This window comes from Salmo salar, chromosome ssa22, assembly GCF_905237065.1.
Source record: "Salmo salar chromosome ssa22, Ssal_v3.1, whole genome shotgun sequence".
NCBI classification, from domain to species: domain Eukaryota; kingdom Metazoa; phylum Chordata; class Actinopteri; order Salmoniformes; family Salmonidae; genus Salmo; species Salmo salar.
In genome coordinates, this window is record NC_059463.1 from 17,270,987 (window position 1) to 17,288,777 (window position 17,791).

General features: G+C 41.0%; 1 protein-coding gene across 4 annotated transcripts in view; it reads left to right on the forward strand.

Moving 5' to 3' along the window:
• Nucleotides 1-2,894: 2,894 nt before the first annotated feature.
• Nucleotides 2,895-17,791, forward strand: part of LOC106582912 (cadherin-4) — a 260,714-nt gene continuing 245,817 nt past the window's right edge. For 3 of the 4 annotated variants that reach the window (XM_014166534.2, XM_014166535.2, XM_014166536.2), the window contains exons 1-2: nucleotides 2,895-3,166; nucleotides 5,347-5,458. In XM_014166534.2, coding sequence (XP_014022009.2) covers nucleotides 3,110-3,166; nucleotides 5,347-5,458 — 169 coding nt within the window. In that variant the 5' untranslated portion in view covers nucleotides 2,895-3,109. Of the gene's footprint in view, nucleotides 3,167-4,277; nucleotides 4,420-5,346; nucleotides 5,459-17,791 lie in introns of those variants that run through there. The other variant, XM_045705822.1, reaches the window with a different exon arrangement.

Sequence of the window (17,791 nt, forward strand, 5' to 3'; positions counted from 1 at the left end):
CACATTGATCTGGTACTGGTACTCCCTGTATATAGCTCCACATTGATCTGGTACTGGTACTTCCTGTATATAGCTCCACAGTGATCTGGTACTGGTACTCCCTGTATATAGCTCCACATTGATCTGGTACTGGTACTCCCTGTATATAGCTCCACATTGATCTGGTACTGGTTCTCCCTGTATATAGCTCCACATTGATCTGGTACTGGTACTCCCTGTAAATAGCTCCACATTGATCTGGTACTGGTACTCCCTGTATATAGCTCCACATTGATCTGGTACTGGTACTCCCTGTATATAGCTCCACATTGATCTGGTATTAGTTCTCCCTGTATATAGCTCCACATTGATCTGGTACTGGTACTCCCTGTATATAGCTCCACATTGATCTGGTACTGGTACTCTCTGTATATAGCTCCACATTGATCTGGTACTGGTACTCCCTGTATAGAGCTCCACATTGATCTGGTACTGGTCCTCCCTGTATAGAGCTCCACATTGATCTGGTACTGGTACTCCCTGTATATAGCTCCACATTTATCTGGTACTGGTACTTCCTGTATATAGCTCCACATTGATCTGGTATTAGTTCTCCCTGTATATAGCTCCACATTGATCTGGTACTGGTACTCCCTGTATATAGCTCCACATTGATCTGGTACTGGTACTCCCTGTATATAGCTCCACATTGATCTGGTACTGGTACTCACTGTATATAGCTCCACATTGATCTGGTACTCCTGTATATAGCTCCACATTGATCTGGTACTTCCTGTATATAGCTCCACATTGATCTGGTACTCCCTGTATATAGCTCCACATTGATCTGGTACTCCCTGTATATAGCTCCACATTGATCTGGTACTGGTACTCTCTGTATATAGCTCCACATTGATCTGGTACTGGTACTCCCTGTATAGAGCTCCACATTGATCTGGTACTGGTCCTCCCTGTATAGAGCTCCACATTGATCTGGTACTGGTACTCCCTGTATATAGCTCCACATTGATCTGGTACTGGTACTCCCTGTATAGAGCTCCACATTGATCTGGTACTGGTCCTCCCTGTATATAGCTCCACATTGATCTGGTACTCCCTGTATATAGCTCCACATTGATCTGGTACTGGTACTCTTTGTATATAGCTCCACATTGATCTGGTATTAGTTCTCCCTGTATATAGCTCCACATTGATCTGGTACTGGTACTCTCTGTATATAGCTCCACATTGATCTGGTACTCCTGTATATAGCTCCACATTGATCTGGTACTTCCTGCATATAGCTCCACATTGATCTGGTACTCCCTGTATATAGCTCCACATTGATCTGGTACTGGTACTCCCTGTATATAGCTCCACATTGATCTGGTACTGGTACTCTCTGTAAATAGCTCCACATTGATCTGGTATTAGTTCTCCCTGTATATAGCTCCACATTGATCTGGTACTGGTACTCCCTGTATATAGCTCCACATTGATCTGGTACTGGTACTTCCTGTATGTAGCTCCACATTGATCTGGTACTGGTACTTCCTGTATGTAGCTCCACATTGATCTGGTACTGGTACTCCCTGTATATAGCTCCACATTGATCTGGTACTGGTACTCCCTGTATATAGCTCCACATTGATCTGGTACTGGTACTCTCTGTATATAACTCCACATAGATCTGGTACTGGTACTCCCTGTATATAGCTCCACATTGATCTGGTACTGGTACTCCCTGTATATAGCTCCACATTGATCTGGTACTGGTACTCCCTGTATATAGCTCCACATAGATCTGGTACTGGTACTCCCTGTATATAGCTCCACATTGATCTGGTACTGGTACTCCCTGTATATAGCTCCACATTGATCTGGTACTGGTACTCCCTGTATATAGCTCCACATTGATCTGGTACTGGTACTCCCTGTATATAGCTCCACAGTGATCTGGTACTGGTACTTCCTGTATATAGCTCCATTCCTGTGTATTTTATTTTATTCCTTGTGTGAGTTACTATTACATTTCGTATTATTTTTAAACTCTGCATCTTTGGGAAAGGTTTGTAAGCAAGCGTTTCACTGTAAAGTCTACACCAGAGTCTACACCAAATGTATTTATACAGCCCTTCTTACATCAGCTGAAGCCACAAAGTGCTGTACAACATACTGTTGTTTTGAGACTATGATAATACGATTATTATTATTTCAATGTTCAATTCCATAGCCAACTGCAGTGGTTTGGTCTAGGTGTAAAAAATAAACAATGTCATGACAAAATTGTTTATAAATGTGGGTCTCACTCTATTTCACCTTATATCAAGAGAAGAGCAGGTAACTGTGGTGTGAAATAGACTCCCACCTGGTAATGGACACATAAGCATAAGGGTTGATGGATTCACTCAAACCAAGAAGTTTCAAGCAAGAATATTACTCCAAAAAGAAAATAATTAATACATAGCCTTATGGGCTACTCTATTCTTTATTACACGGTAGGCCTATTTCTCGCTGAGTGTCTTCCTTGTACACATGTACAAGTTATAATACATCAGAGGAGAAAATGTAAAGTGTTCCCCAACTGTCAGCCTGTGGTCATGGTTTTATTTGCACCCCCCCAAATGTTTTCTGAGCAAAAAAATGTATTCCCATGCGTAGTAGAGAAACACGTGATCATATACAAATCATTTAACAAATTGTAAGCTAGGTTTGGGATGTTTATGTTTTAGTCAAACAGTATATATGTTTGGGCTTCTTGCGGTCAATTTGCAGTCCACAAATGATTTGTAATTATGTTCCACCACTCAAGAAAAAAATCGGCCCGCGGCTGAATCTAGTTGATACCTGTTTTACCGTCACATTAGACCACGGTTCATTCTGTTCGGGTAGGATGGGTTGTAGTGACGTTTCCAACCAATAAGCGAGCGGCTCCTCCGTACAGAGCAGCATCGGCATCGCTCTCCTCACCGGCAGTTTTGCTCTAGACAAGTCGGGACAATTTCTCACAGAGCTTCTTATTGCGCTCAGAACTGCATCCAAGAAGAGAGCTCCGGGAATTATACAATTTATTCGAAGAAGGCGAGTCGGGCCAATCTCTGTCCCTTGATTTTACAGCGCTCTGGCAAAAATGAATTTAGGCTCCGTTCTTATACTGACGTGCACCTTACTTGTGGACACATCTTGGGTAAGATATTTATTTATTTTCGAAATCCGTTAGAAGTAGTCTACTGCACTGCTGTGCTCGTTTGGCATACACGAGCTTTGCAGCGCAGTGCATGTGGTGCTGAATTGTGGCGATGAGCGACTTTTCCTTGCAGTAGAATTTTGCGCAATAGGGAACATGATGCGTTTAAATTACGTATAATGTCATGATACTTTCAAACGATGATTTTGTAGGCAGCAGTCATTTCGGGTTTGGTCACGAAAAGCTTCATCCGTATTGAATGACAGGTGCCTGAATAAACCAATCGGCTTTTCATTTTGAGCGCCTTTTTTTTTTTTTTACTAATTTAGGTTACTTTAGTCTACTGAATGAACTGCATGTGTTATATATCATTGCAGAGGATGCCGAAGCCTTTGGTTTCATAAATTATATAGGCTATACGAGGCTACGAACTTCATGCACGTTTACAATATGGACTGTCACATTTCCTTTGATTAGATCAGCGCTAGCCCATTGCTCGTTATAGCATATTATAGCCTATCTCTCGATATAATATCAAATTCACTATTCGTATAATTTGATTGCATTTACATTTTAAAACTTATCTGAAATGACGGCCAGTTTAGATTTTTTTTTATAGCCTACTCATGCCTGAAAGATATACATTTGTCTCCTGGATAGCACCTTTGCTGCAGCAAAGTAGAGTGAAGAAGGATAAGAGAGTAGAAAACTGCAGACTCAATACTGATAATTGTAACAATAAGTTAGACATTTTGTATAGGTTGTCTCTCTTTTTACTATACGCTTACTGCATTGAGACTATGCACATGACCTCAGTAGGTCTATGATCTAATATGCATATTTATGTTGCCCATCATCATCATCATCATATATACACATGGATTAGGCCTACTCTTCCCCTCTTTCCCCATAAATGCATTAAGGTTTAAGGTAGTTTACAATGGACAAATAAATATAAAATAAAAAAAAATAAAAAAGATGTCCAATGAACCAGCTGGTGTATCTGGTATTGATGATTCACTTTCAAATGTTGGCATTTAAACAGCAAGCTATGGACTGAAGCGAATCAGCAACACCAGTTGGGCGGTATCCAGATTTCTATACCTACCTACTCTGCCATCCCGGGATATACTGTATTACCGGCAGTGCACACAAGGGTTACAAGGTTTTTTTTTTTTTTTTTTTAAACGTCTCTTACCAGAATGCTTACACAATTCTAACAAGTACTAAGGAATCTCCATAGCGGAAGCTAGGTAAATGCTAACAAGCACATTCAAACATTTTATTTCTAAAACGGACAACCCAGCTCAAAGTTATGCAAGTATCTCAAAATGCAGTTTGCAGAACGTACAAAACAAATATTAGACATCAGGTATCTTAATCCAGGAGGGGATTGTCTCTGCTGCTGTTACCAAGAAGCTTGATCTAGCAAGCTAACGTTAGCCACTTAGCTAACGTTAGCAAGTTATCAAAACCAAGCTGGAGAGAATTTATTTGGCACATCTTAGATAGTTAACTTAATTGTTACAAAATATATAGCTGGCAAACATTAGTAGTGAATTTCACTACTTGATCACCTCACATAAGTTGCGCTGGAGGGGTGGCTCATCTCATGAAGCCAGGGGAGAACGAATGAAGCCTCGAAGTTCAAGGCTGCCCGCGGCACTGCAGGCATCCCAAATTATAGTGAATGGAAAAATGTCAATATTCGTGTAAATAAGAAAATGTTTAAAAGACAATCATGGTGACGATAGTTGTTCCAAATACACCAGATGTATGTCCTTGAACCGATTATTTTTTAAATCGCTCACATAAGGATAATTTGGTTGCTAATGGCAGCGTGCAGTACCCCGGTCGGCCTTCAATTTGAGTTACTCAATGAGAGGCGTCATCGCTGGCCTAGATAATGAACGCGATCTGCTTTATCTATTACCTAATGCACAAGTTGACTGCAGGTATTTATTTAACAAGTACACATATTCAAATGTATATTAAAAAATGGTATTGACATTATTGGAAAATCTTGAAATACCCAGGGATACGGTATACCGCCCAACTCTACCAGTCTCTAATCTGTCCGAAGGTTCAATATCAGTCTCAACACCTGCCAGATCAGCCTGTGACCCTCTGGCCACAAGTACATTTTCCAATGCTTATAGGCTGTCTTGTTTTCTCCCCAGGTGACCAAGGCAGACCAACCACCTAAACCCCCATGCAGACCAGGCTTTTCCGAGAGCTTCTACACAGTGTTTGTCTCTAGGGATCTACTGCGAGGCCAGAGCATTCTCAAAGGTAAGCACTGTGGTAGCGCTGGATCTCATTTATTGACTGTGTGTCCCCCTCTTCTTCGTAGCTACAGTAGATCCCAACCAGAGAGTGTGTGTGTGTGTGTGCGAGTGTGTGTGTGTGTGTGTGTGTGTGGGGGGGGGGGAGATATATGCAGCATTCCATCATGACGTAAGAAGGTACACTCTGTGGTATAACATGCAGCTCTGGTGAAACAAGCAGAACAAGCATACATGTGTTGATGCAGCTAAAGTTGGTTGGAATGTACACTGTGGTTTGAGTCTGCATGATAACTAGGGCCGGGACTATACCAGCATGGGAATACTCGTTAGTATTGTGTCAAGGAAAATCATAAATCATAAAGCAGATGTATCTTCTTTAGGAAAACAGCCGTAATGTTGCAAACAGACATCATTATTTTGCATCCAGAGTCACATCTATTTATTTTCCAAGATATAGCACACCATTTTTAACATACAGCAGGTTTTTAAAGGACCAAAGAGTTTGGTCTGCTTCGTGTTTTCATTTTTGTCATGGAAAAAAATATCACGATACTGGTATCATCCTGGCCCTAAAGATAACTGTTTCTGATTTGATAAGAGGTTTGCAATATACAAATCTATTCATTCTTAACACATGAACAGAATTTCCAAGCAAACATAAGTGTTCACATTGAAAACAATGAATTTATCCTTTCCTAAATGATCACTTAAGCATCAGACTTACCAAAGCAGGCTCATTTAAATCACCCATCTATCTCCTGCTGTGTGTGTTTACTGCTGGAAACTCACCGCTTTTATTGTATTCCCTGTACATTTTGCATTTTATTCTCTTTATTTTTCAGAGGAATTCAATTCTCCTTTCATGTGCTCCGTTTATTTTCAGCTCATCACATCTATTGTGAGGTTCCTCTCCAAAAAATGATTTTCTTTCAGAATGGCTCATCTTTTTGTCTTGAAGTCACTTCTAAAATTGCAAAAACAAACCTCACTGGCAGATTCTTTTCTCATTCTTGCTATTTGACCATTCTAGTTGCTTGTATTGCATATTCATCTTAGAATTGTAAATTTCATATTGATTAAATTAAAACATCCTGGTTAGGTGTAGTACATTTAAGAACTTTGGGAACTCAGCAGGGCTTAGGGATAAGGGCAGGGTTTTAACTCCTAAAAGTGACCTTACATGCTGACCACACCACTTGCGTGTGCGAGCGCTGCAAAATAAATGTACACATACTTGTTATTCAATCGTTGCACCACACTGCTCGCGTGCGTCAACAAGCGTCTTGGTAGCCAGGCGCTAAAATAGAATTTGGTTCTATTTGTGAAGCTTGACGTGCTGCAAGTCCCGCCTCTTCCATTTCCTCATTGGTTTGTAGGAGCATATACCTACGTGGGTGATTGAAAGATGAACTGAAGTCCACACTCCAGTCCAGTTGGTGGTGGTAATGCACCTTAAGGTTGGTTGCCTTATCATTATTAGTATTATCATAAGGAGACATATACTTGGAATATGGAGGAGGAATGGAGGGATAAAGAGAGCCAGAGGAGGTCTAAGAGAGAGAGGGAGGAAGACGGTGAGCTTGAGTTGGTTAAAAATGGTGGAAAAAAGGGAGATGGTTTGTCAAAGAAGAATGGTAGAAAGTGTAAGCAGAGTGAGCTGAAGACGAGGAGAAATGGAAGTGTAATGGAAGTGGTCGAAGTATTGGAGGTGGTAGGTGTGGTGAAGTTCTCGGAGCCCGAGGCTTGGTTAGGATAAAAATGAGTCTGCTACAGTAGGAGTGAAGTTTTTGGAAAAGTGGACCCTTGCCTTTTGGCTGATCCATTTGTGGTTTCGGGGTGGGTGAAAACAGAGTTGGGTACTGTGGAATCAGTGAGGGTAACCAGAAGTGGTCTTGTGATAATTGTGTTTCTGCTGGTCAGAGGGAGAAGGTTCTCTGCGTTAAACGAATGGGGGCAAGAAATGTGAATTGTTTCGCTGTCAAGAGAAGGGCGCCATTGAAAGGAGAGATTACTGGGGTAGCAGTAAATGTAAAAGTTGACCAACTGAAGGGGAAGATTCCCGGTGTTTGTAATGCTCGTCGTTTGGTGCAACGCAGACAGGGTGTCGAGAGTGGTGAAACAGATGAGTCATTGTCTGAATTTTGAGTTTTGATGTTGAGTTTTTGCCCGACAAAGTGATGTTAGGATATATAAGTTATCCTGCACAAACTTTTGTGCCGAATACATTACGTTGTTACAGGTGTCAAGCTTATGGGCATGTGGCAGCAGTGATTAGGAGGGAGGTTCCTAGGTGTGAGAAGTGTGTAGAAGGGCATGAGACAAAGGAATGTGTAGCGTTGGGGAAAGTAGTGGTATGTGTTAATTGTAGGGGTGCTCATGGGGCTTGGGATCAGAAATGTCCCGTGAGAGAGAGGCAGGTTGAGGTTTCCAGGGTTAGAGTAGTGCAGAAGTTGACATGCTGAGGCAGTGAAGAAAGTAGAGTAAGATGGGTCAAGGGGGAGGGATCCTGAGAGGAGTGGTGAGTAGTAGATCTGTACCAGTACAGAGGGATAGGCCAACAAGTGATACATGTTTCAGTACATTTGATTTTTTTGCATTTATAACAATGGTTATCAACTACTGCAGGGATGGAACGTTAAGTCGCAGAAAATTGAGGTTGTGGTGGCAACTGCAGAGAGGTATTTGGGTGTGCGAGACTTGACATCAGAAGAGTTGCAGGGTGTGTTAAGTGGTGATGTCCCATCCTTTCAGGTTGTTGGCCTGAGGTAGGACTAAATAGATTTAAATAGTGGAGCAGGGTGGTGTAATAAAAAAAAAAAAATTGTGATGGTAGGGTATTTGTTTTTTCAAGTCTAGTAGGTGGCGGTAATGCAACATATATTGGATTCCAACTGCCGTTAAACCTCATCGAAAGAAGTACCCTTTTATCTGTGGATTAATTATCGGAGTAGAAGACTTTGTGCATTTCAGGTAAAATACCAACCCAATATTTAAATCCCAGGACAAATTAGCTAGCAACAGCAAGCTAGCTAGCTAAATGGCCATAAATGTTTAATGCTTTTGGACATGTCCCCAAATGAATATAGTGGTTCAGAGCGGTCTAGTCAGTGGTTTAACACTAGAGAAAGATGAGCCCGACACTCCCCAGACACTTATCTTTTCTGCAGGCAAAGTTTAGGTTATTTGCTAGGATGAAATGGAGCTCTTGTTTTAATGGTTGTTGGGACATGTCACCAGCTTTAAACGAAAGCTATTTAATTATTGCGGAGGTTATTTAGAAGGACACATTAAGTCAATAGGGAGCTACTTTGCCTGGAGGCTTAGGGTTGAAGGGACCTGGAAATTGGCTGAGGTGTCCTCAGTGACCCTCGCCAAAAACAATGTTGACAGAATCTGATGCATTTGGACAGGTTGTACGACATGGTGGGCCTGTGTGTGTATGTATGTATGTGTGTTTCTGAGAGAGAAACACTGCTGCCTGCACCTTCAAGTTTCAGCAGAAATCATCCACCATTTCAGTGGTAGATCATTTGGATTTGGTCTTTTATTGTACAGCATCCATTGCTTCGATACAATATTACCTCCGTACCCTCTCACTCAGTTTGCTCTGTGGAAATCAATCTTTGAGTCGTGCTGTCCTACTGGCCACTCTGAGGAATATTTTCTGGAGGAGCTTGCTAAGACCTCTTGCTATGATTAATGTGCTGCATCTGGCCTGACTGAGGGTTTGTTTTCTCCACAACACAATGCAACATGGAGAAAAGGAAGAAGACTTTTTAATCCTAGCAATACTGTGTGTGTAACCCAGAACCATCATCTGAAGCTTTAATGGTGAGGCAGAGAAGAGGGAGGGGCTGAGGTGCTACAGTGGTAAGGTTGCTGGACAATTGAAGTTGTATAGCCACTGCATCCTGTGAGAGGAAGACACTCAGCAATAGGCCCAGCGTCACAGAATACTGTTTTAGCAACTAGCCAGGTGCAACCTGACAATGGGTTCTATGCTGTTAGATGCACAGTGAACCTCAGCCATTTCCATGTTCTAATCCCACACCATTCATCCAGTCTTTAAGGTGGTGGGAAGGAAAAGCTGTTAGACAGTATTTGTCATATTGACTGTTTGGAGGGTGTGTGGGTAGATCTTAGACCATTGCCTAATGGCAGAAATGCAAATTGTTTCTTGTTAGCCACCCACCTCAGTGCCTTTTCACATCTGTGGCCTTAATGCAGGGATCGGCAACAGAGGGCCAGTTTTTGTAAGTATTTTAGTGTTTGGTCAAAAAAAGTCCATAAAATCACTAGGAATTCAGCAAAAAAATATATATATTTAGGAAATCTGTTCCCAAGTATTCCCTCAAATACAAATAGAGATATGTCATCGTGTCTAAATGTAATCAAGGTATGAAGTGATGTTATTTTCAAATACAATCCTTTTGGGCTTAGTTGTGGTCAATTTGTGAGTCCAGCACTCTTCTAGCTGCCATGTCTCAGCTGGCCATGCTTCCATTTCCATATATGTTAAACAGGCTTTTATTGGTTTATGGTAACACAAAATACCTTTATTGTTTATCATCACATAAATCTATTGGTTGCCCTAAAGTTTAACAGAGTGCAATAACACATGCTATGGAGCTGATTGTCTCTGTAGGGGAGGAGTTGGAGAGATTATGGCAGTGAGCCTAAAGAGGCATAGCGCTCATTCCATGTAGATTCCTGCTGTGGCCAGAAAGGCCATGAAAAGGGATATTCTGGTGATTGTGCATCGCAGTGTAAACCATCACCTCGGCCTAAGAGCTGGAACAGACACCTACGAACGTGGGCAGGAGCAGGGGCAGACCAAAAAATAAATTGATTTGAACTGCAGTTTCTTCAGGATAGTGGCTTTTAAAGTCGCTGTCGGTACATATTCAAAAAGACTTCCGTGATGAGTTTCACCCCTCGCTCATCACCATCCACCACGGCAGGGGTGAGAAGGGCACGGTGGGTTTTGTAGAGTGCATATTTGTGTTTTCTGTTATGGCTCTATGGCTTAATGTGTCAAGCAAAGGTACAATGTCAATTTAAAATGAATACCACTGTTGTTTTGGGATGCTTTTGATTCTCTCTAAAGGAATGGAGTCAAGGCAGCTAATAAAAGTATACTGCATGGAGGTTCAGGAGGGACAATACAATGGAAACGTGGTCTTCAAGGTGACAGCAACTCAAGTGTATCAGTTCTGTGGACAAGTGCATCTTTAACTGAAGCTTGTGCTTTGTGAGCCGTAACACATACTTCTATCCACTTTCAAACAGAATGTGCTTGTTTTGATGTCCAAACATTCTTTCACATGTATTTTTTTGTATATTCAAGGAATCTGAACCCTCTGCCTTACTATGAGAAACATGGGATTTGAGCTCTCCTTTTGTTGCTTACTTGAGTTACTTTTTCCACTCCCCTCATATTCTTTCAATATGTGATTATTTTCTCTTTGCGGTCCGGCTGTTGATAATCAGGTGGTTTGGCTTCTCCTCCTGCATTTATACTTTGTTCGATGTCGCTATTTAATATCAGTATTACGCGCATTCATATGATTTTATCTGACTGGGAGCTAGGCAAGATGTGTTTCATATAACTTAACCAGATGCCTTCAACTATCAGCACTTTACTGACTGTTAACCCACAACTTTAGAAGTCGCGTGTGTGGAAGGACATGCATCCCCAATCAAATGACATTTGAAAATATCTGACAAATATAGTAATATCCCACTGGGCACATCATCACATAGATTTTTTGTTTGTTTAAATGACGTGGAAACCACGTTGATTCAACCATTTTTTGCTCAGTGGGATCTTGGATTAAACAGCCTGTCTGGTGTGTGTGCTCTGCTCTACAGAACCTCAGACACCTCGTCATGCTTCTCTCCAAGTCAGGCAGCTCTGCTTTCATAAGTATGTCCAAACCCAGGGAAAGGGATTACGATTTCAGGCGTTTTGATAAGCAGGATGCCATTTTCCCTCAGACTCACTCCGGCTCTCTTGTCCTCGAGAGCCTTTCTTCTCTCCACACAGGACACAGAGTCTGTGGTGTGCTGATAGAATACAGGTAGTGTGGATGAGCAACATCATTTCTCTTTATCTCCTCTTCCCTTCACACACAACACAAGGTATGGCTCTGTATCCCTCAAACCACCTCCAACATGACATCTACTGCTAGCCCATTCAACCTAGCCACCCAAGGTACATATATGGTACAATACAATGTTTTCCATTTATTGTTGGTCGTCCCCTTTATAGTGGGTGGCGTACTGTAAAGAGCTGTTGGAAGGATAGCTAACTGTTAGCAGAAATAGTGGATGTTGTCATGAGAACTATATACCACCTTCTCCTGGTAACGTTACAGTGACTTGTGGGGTTCAGGATCTTTGTGCGGCCCTTTTGCTCAGTAGATTTAATTGGATTTATTTCACCTTTATTTAAATAGGCCATAGTGGTGGAATAATTACAATTTAGCATTAACACTGGAGTGATAGATGTGCAGATGATGATGTGCAAGTAGAAATACTGGTGTGCAAACGAGCAAAAAAAATAACAATATGGGGATGAGGTAGTTGGGTGTGTTATTTACAGATGTGCTGTGTACAGGTACAGTGATTTGGTAAGCTGCTCTGACAGCTGATGCTTAAAGTTAGTGAGGGAGATATAAGTCTCCAACTTCAGTGATTTTTGCAATTTGTTCCAGTCATTGGCAGCAGAGAACTGGAAGGAAAGGCGGCCAAAGGAGCTGTTGGCTTTGGGGATGACCAGTGAAATATACCTGCTGGAGCACGTGCTACGGGTGGGTGCTGCTATGGTGACGAGTGAGCTGAGATAAGGTGGGGCTTTACCAAGCAAAGACTTATAGATGACCTGGAGCCAGTGGGTTTGGCGACGGATATGTAGCGAGGGCCAGCCAACGAGAGCATACAGGTCGCGGTGGTGGGTAGTATATGGGGCTTTAGTGACAAAATGGATGGCACTGTGATAGACTACATCCAATTTGCTGAGTAGAGTGTTTGGAGGCTATTTTGTAAATGACATCGCCGAAGTCAAGGATCGGTAGGATGGTCAGTTTTACGAGGGGATGTTTGGCAACGTGAGTGAAGGAGGCTTTGTTGCGAAATAGGAAGCCGATTCTAGATTTAATTTTGGATTGGAGATGCTTAATGTGAGTCTGGAAGGAGAGTTTACAGTCTAGATAACAAACCATGTGTCAATGGTTCAGTCCAATAGATAGTATAGCAGCCTCTATTGTCTGTGTTTTAGAGTTAAGGATATGTTCCGACTCAACTGCCCTCCATTCATATAGCTAGCTCAGCCTTCGCTGAAGAGAGACAAAGAAACGTGTTGCATTGTTCAACCCTGGACTCCTGCTGCAATCCATTTCCAAGCCCTGTGCCTCAGTAGTCAGCCGGGGAAGGTTACGCAATAGACCTAAATGCATTGAAAAATTAAGAGATGAGCAAAAGGTGTCCCAAAGTCTGACCTTCAGAATGGGGTAATCATGATATTATCAGACCTGAGATTGGATATTCTAGAGCCAGCGGCAGCCAACCAGTCAAAGCACTAACAGAAAGGTAAAGGAGCGAGAGAGAAAGGGCATATAATATGTTTTTCTCAAAATAGTCCTGGCCAGGAGATTAATTTGCGGGGACAGAGTTGGTAGAAGTTCAGTGTTTTAGTGTGGGATGCCGCATAGAGTGAGAATCTCAGTAAAGAAAATGGCTACGGAAAGCAACCAATTTCAAGGATAGTTCCACCAGCTACATAATCCCCATGTAACCCCTGATCTCTTCCAAAGAGAGACATTTGTGTTCTCTGAATGCAATTTGCATCGTTAATCAAGATCTTCTCTTAATCAGTCACCCTCTCTTAATCAATATGCTTTAGTGCTTTACATCTTCGTGCTCTCTAACGATTCGAGACCCTGATGAGGAAGCTATCTTTTGTTGTGTTTCAGAAATGGGTGATTTTTCTCTGTAGGAAGCCTCAGTTTCACTTCGTAATTGTCTGTGTAACCCTGCATCAACCAGTTCATTACCAAGGTTTTCTCCCTCCCCTAAGCCCCAGGATAGACATGCGTCTGAATACAAATCGGGCTTCAGGGTTCTAGTGAGGTTTAGCTGACTTTAGACTGTTCATTCACTTGTTATCTTATTTGTTTGGATCTTTCCTACAGATATGTTTTCATTTCATAACATTTGTTGGGTTATTAAACAGATGATTTTAATTATTAATAGTAGAGCTGGGCGATATGGACAAAATCCATATTGCGATAAGTTACCAGAATTGATCTGATAACGATAAATAGTACAAAAAAGTTAATAACATTAATCTGCACCACAGTTTTATTTATTTATTATCATGTAAACTACTACTACAAGTTTGATGGTTGTAGCTATCAGTTGTTCCATTAAGCACCCTAAGGTCGATAACCGCGTCCCTGCAGAAATCTAATTAGTACAATACAAAAATCCCCATAAAAATCTGTCAGTTTAGAGATGTCAGATTTTTTTGCATTGGGTGCATCTCAATCCACCGAAAACATCTATGTCACACTTCCGCATCAGCGGTGAAAGGTGACAGAGCTAGGGGGGTGTTTGTCAGACCATGTGACATCCCGATCTTCTCACAAAATCGTCTGTAGCGTCCGAACAGTTTGGCCTACACACTATTATGACCCCTCTATGGAAAGATGAGACTCTCACGAACACATGCATGTAGTTTGTTTTGCTCTAGGAAAAGACTCGTCTGAAGGTCACCCAGAACTAGTTGAAAACATGTATGGAAGCATATGTGGACACTGTTTAGTGCCAAAAATAAAGGGTTAAATACATGTAAAAAAATAAATGTTTCCTGATCTTTCTTATATCAGATATAGAATAGACACTTCAGAACAAACTTCCTTTTCGAATTTTCGAGGGGGACTATCTGATCTATGTAGTGAATCTGTTATTCAATGTGGTTGTAAGCAGTAAGGCCAATATTTATTTTTCATCAAATACATTTTTTGATGTTTAAAAAAAAAAATATCAAAAAGCTAAATGATCATTGGTATGACCTTCTTAAAACAATTCCATATAGCTTAGTAGAACCACCCCCCCCTCCCATCCCGCGGCTTACACAGGGATTAGACTCTTATTGGTTAACAATCGCCCATATTAGCAAATGTATTTAATTTCAAACTCTAGTATAGGCTTCTTATCGTAATGAATGATATCAGCGAAATTCCTGCGATAAGTGATCGGTATGGTCGGTGTCAATACTTTTTGGTTTATCGTCCCAGCTGCAACTAATAGGATGAAATAGTACTAGAGGTCTACCATGGTAACCCAGCATAATACAAGGTTAAATGTGTATCCTGAGAGCATTGTGCTTGAGATACCATTTGGATTATGTCTTACCCTCACTTTCACCTTTTTATAATAGTGGTCTTTCAATGATACTTCTTTGCATGGCTTGAGTATCCTCTCAAGCTTTGAGATGAAATATGAAATCTGCATCCTTGTCTTCTTGTATACCTCCCACCTACCTGTGTGATTGTGCCAGTGTGTTAACCCTGATCTCTCTCAGCTGCAGCCTCCATGGTTAGAAGCCCTCTGGTAGTGCTTTAATTACTGTGTGGACTGAGTGGAGTGGATTAGTTCTGGAGGTCTGTCTCAGCCTGGGGGACGAGGGATGTGATTCAGCCCAGAGTGGCTCCATTCACTCCCCTCCTCAAGAAAACAGGAGGAGGAGGTGGTCGAGGGAGGAAGAGAAAGTAGTGGGCTTTGTTGCTAAACCTGGGCTATGTGCAATTTTCTTTTCAGTAGATGCTTTTCAAATATCAGGTCCCACATCAATGTTGTTTCTAATACTGTTGTAACGATACCAGATTTTTGACTTACCAGGTTTAGCATCATGATACTCGAAACTGAAACAATACTCAATTCCAAACCGATACTCCACACCGAAACGATACCACTGCAAAAAAAACAACAACAATGTATTAGCTAAAGTCACAGGGTTTTAGTTTTTTTTTAACATTGAACAATATGTTGATAACTGGTAGAACAAATAAAATAACAAATTCTATATTCAATTTCTTGCTAAAATATAACAACATAATAAATAACAGAATAATACCTTCAAGTGTTCCCTATGAAAAATGATACAACGGTTGGGTTTAATCCTGAATGCTGATTGGTTAAAACCGCATTCCAGCCGCTGTCTTTTCCACAAGTTACCACCGGCTAAATCTATGATGTTAAAGTGCCCCTTTACTCTGTTCCATCTGGCTGCGCAATCCACCGTCTCATCAGCCCAGCCAGGAAATGTATAAACTTGATCTCCACTATAAAAACCATCTAGACATTATCTCACATTTCTTTTAGACTAACATTTAGTTTTCAACAGCGGAGATTTCTATAAACCTTATCGCAGAGACAGACAGTATTTGCAACATTGTTTCAATATTCAAATTCGGTCTTCAGCTGTCCCATAGTAATGAACGTGTCGGGAGTCAGGATGAGACAGACAGGTAGGCAGGCAGCTTTTCTCAGCTAGTCGAAATCATGAATCAGCTAGTTTGAAGTCTTTCCAGCTTCAGTTTGGAGTGATTGTTAGCTGTGTTGTTGGCTAGCTCTCGAACAAGAGTGTCCTGACGAGAGAGCACATTTTCTATGCCAGGTGAAATCATTGAAATTATGTATCCAAATACATGTCATTAGAAAACAGCTTAAACAAATGCAAACAACTGGGTCGCGTCCATAGATCCAGAACAAAACACTGAACGACTGGGTCGCATCTCTGGCAACCGAACCAATAGAACGAACAACCAGCCTTCTTCGGTAGCAATCCTAGATTTGTGTCGGGGCTATAGAATGAAATGGTATGAATAAATTAATCAAAATACAATTTTTAATGAAAATATGTAAATCATTATTTTAATAGGTTGCTAACCCGTTGTATAAAGTGCTAATGCCCTCGAAGGATATATTGGCAAGGTTTGCCGGCCCTCGACTTTGGCTCGGGCCTAACAACACCCGTGCCAATATATCCTCCAAACACCGGCTTCTCTGGCATTATCACTTAACCATAGTGATAATAAATTGTTTGAGACTCAGAGCAGACAAAATAATTTTAGAATTACATCTACAGTAAACCGTTTTAAAATGTAATTTGAGACATATCAGGGTTATGGCCATAATATTTGGTCAAATGACATTCATTAGACATATTATTCATTACAGCTAAATCATGTTATATATTAGATTAATAGTTTAGTACCAAAACCACATAAAAAACACTTTGAAGCTCATTTGTGAGGTTTCTATATTGCAATAGTATACACCATAGAAATACAATGGATTTTACACAGCATACTACGATTCCCAGAGTGCATTTCACTTCCCAGGGTACAATACTCCGCCCAGAGCTGCTGGCTGGCTACTGCTAGCAAGCCTAGACAAATGTGAAGTAGTCTACATATTGTTGTCCTGTAATGAGTGCATTTTGCATTACTTTTGGGTTCTAATAATATTATAATGCTCACATAAATGTCATGCTGAATATATGTTCATGTCACTGTCACGCAAAAATAATTCACATTTATTTGCTAGTACAATAATGACAACGTTACAATGCAAATGTTATGGTTAAAATAGTTAATGTCGTTTTATGTCGTAAACCTCACTTACATTGCTTTGTAACACCTTTTGCTTAGTTGTTTTGGTGGGCTGGCCCTCATCTTCTCTATAGTCAAAGGATTCCCATAGTTTGCTTCTGCAGCCAGTTTTGGCAACAAGCTGCGGGTGTGGAGGTATGATGTTTTCGTTTGAAGAAGCCATGCTGTCAGCATTTTCTGTTTCCTCTCACTTGCGTCTCAAAGTGGTTTGCGCTGTGTCAGCTGCAATGCTAGTAAAGAAAAGTTTTTTTCATGTTCTAGTATCAAAAAAGTACTGACGTTTTGGTATACCGTGCAACACTAATGTGAAATGTGTTGATTTTCTGTGTTGAAATGTGTCTGTGTCCTGATCTCTGTTTTTAAAATATCTGTCTGTACATAAGGTTTATACGTTTACCTGCCCGGGGACTGCAGATGTAAATTAGCTGTCAGCTAATTCTGGTGCAACGCGCCACTTCTTATATTCTGAGACGTGTTTTCTTGTATATTGTCCCTGCCAAATAAACTTAGTGTTTCTCCTGTATGTACTTTTGTAACTTCACAAGCTCAAAGTGGTCCCTGAAAATTGCATACTATGTCACGTGCAGATATGTGCACCACATCATTGCTCCCTCTCTCGCTCCACTCTGGGTGCATCATGTGCATCTTGCTAGCTGTCA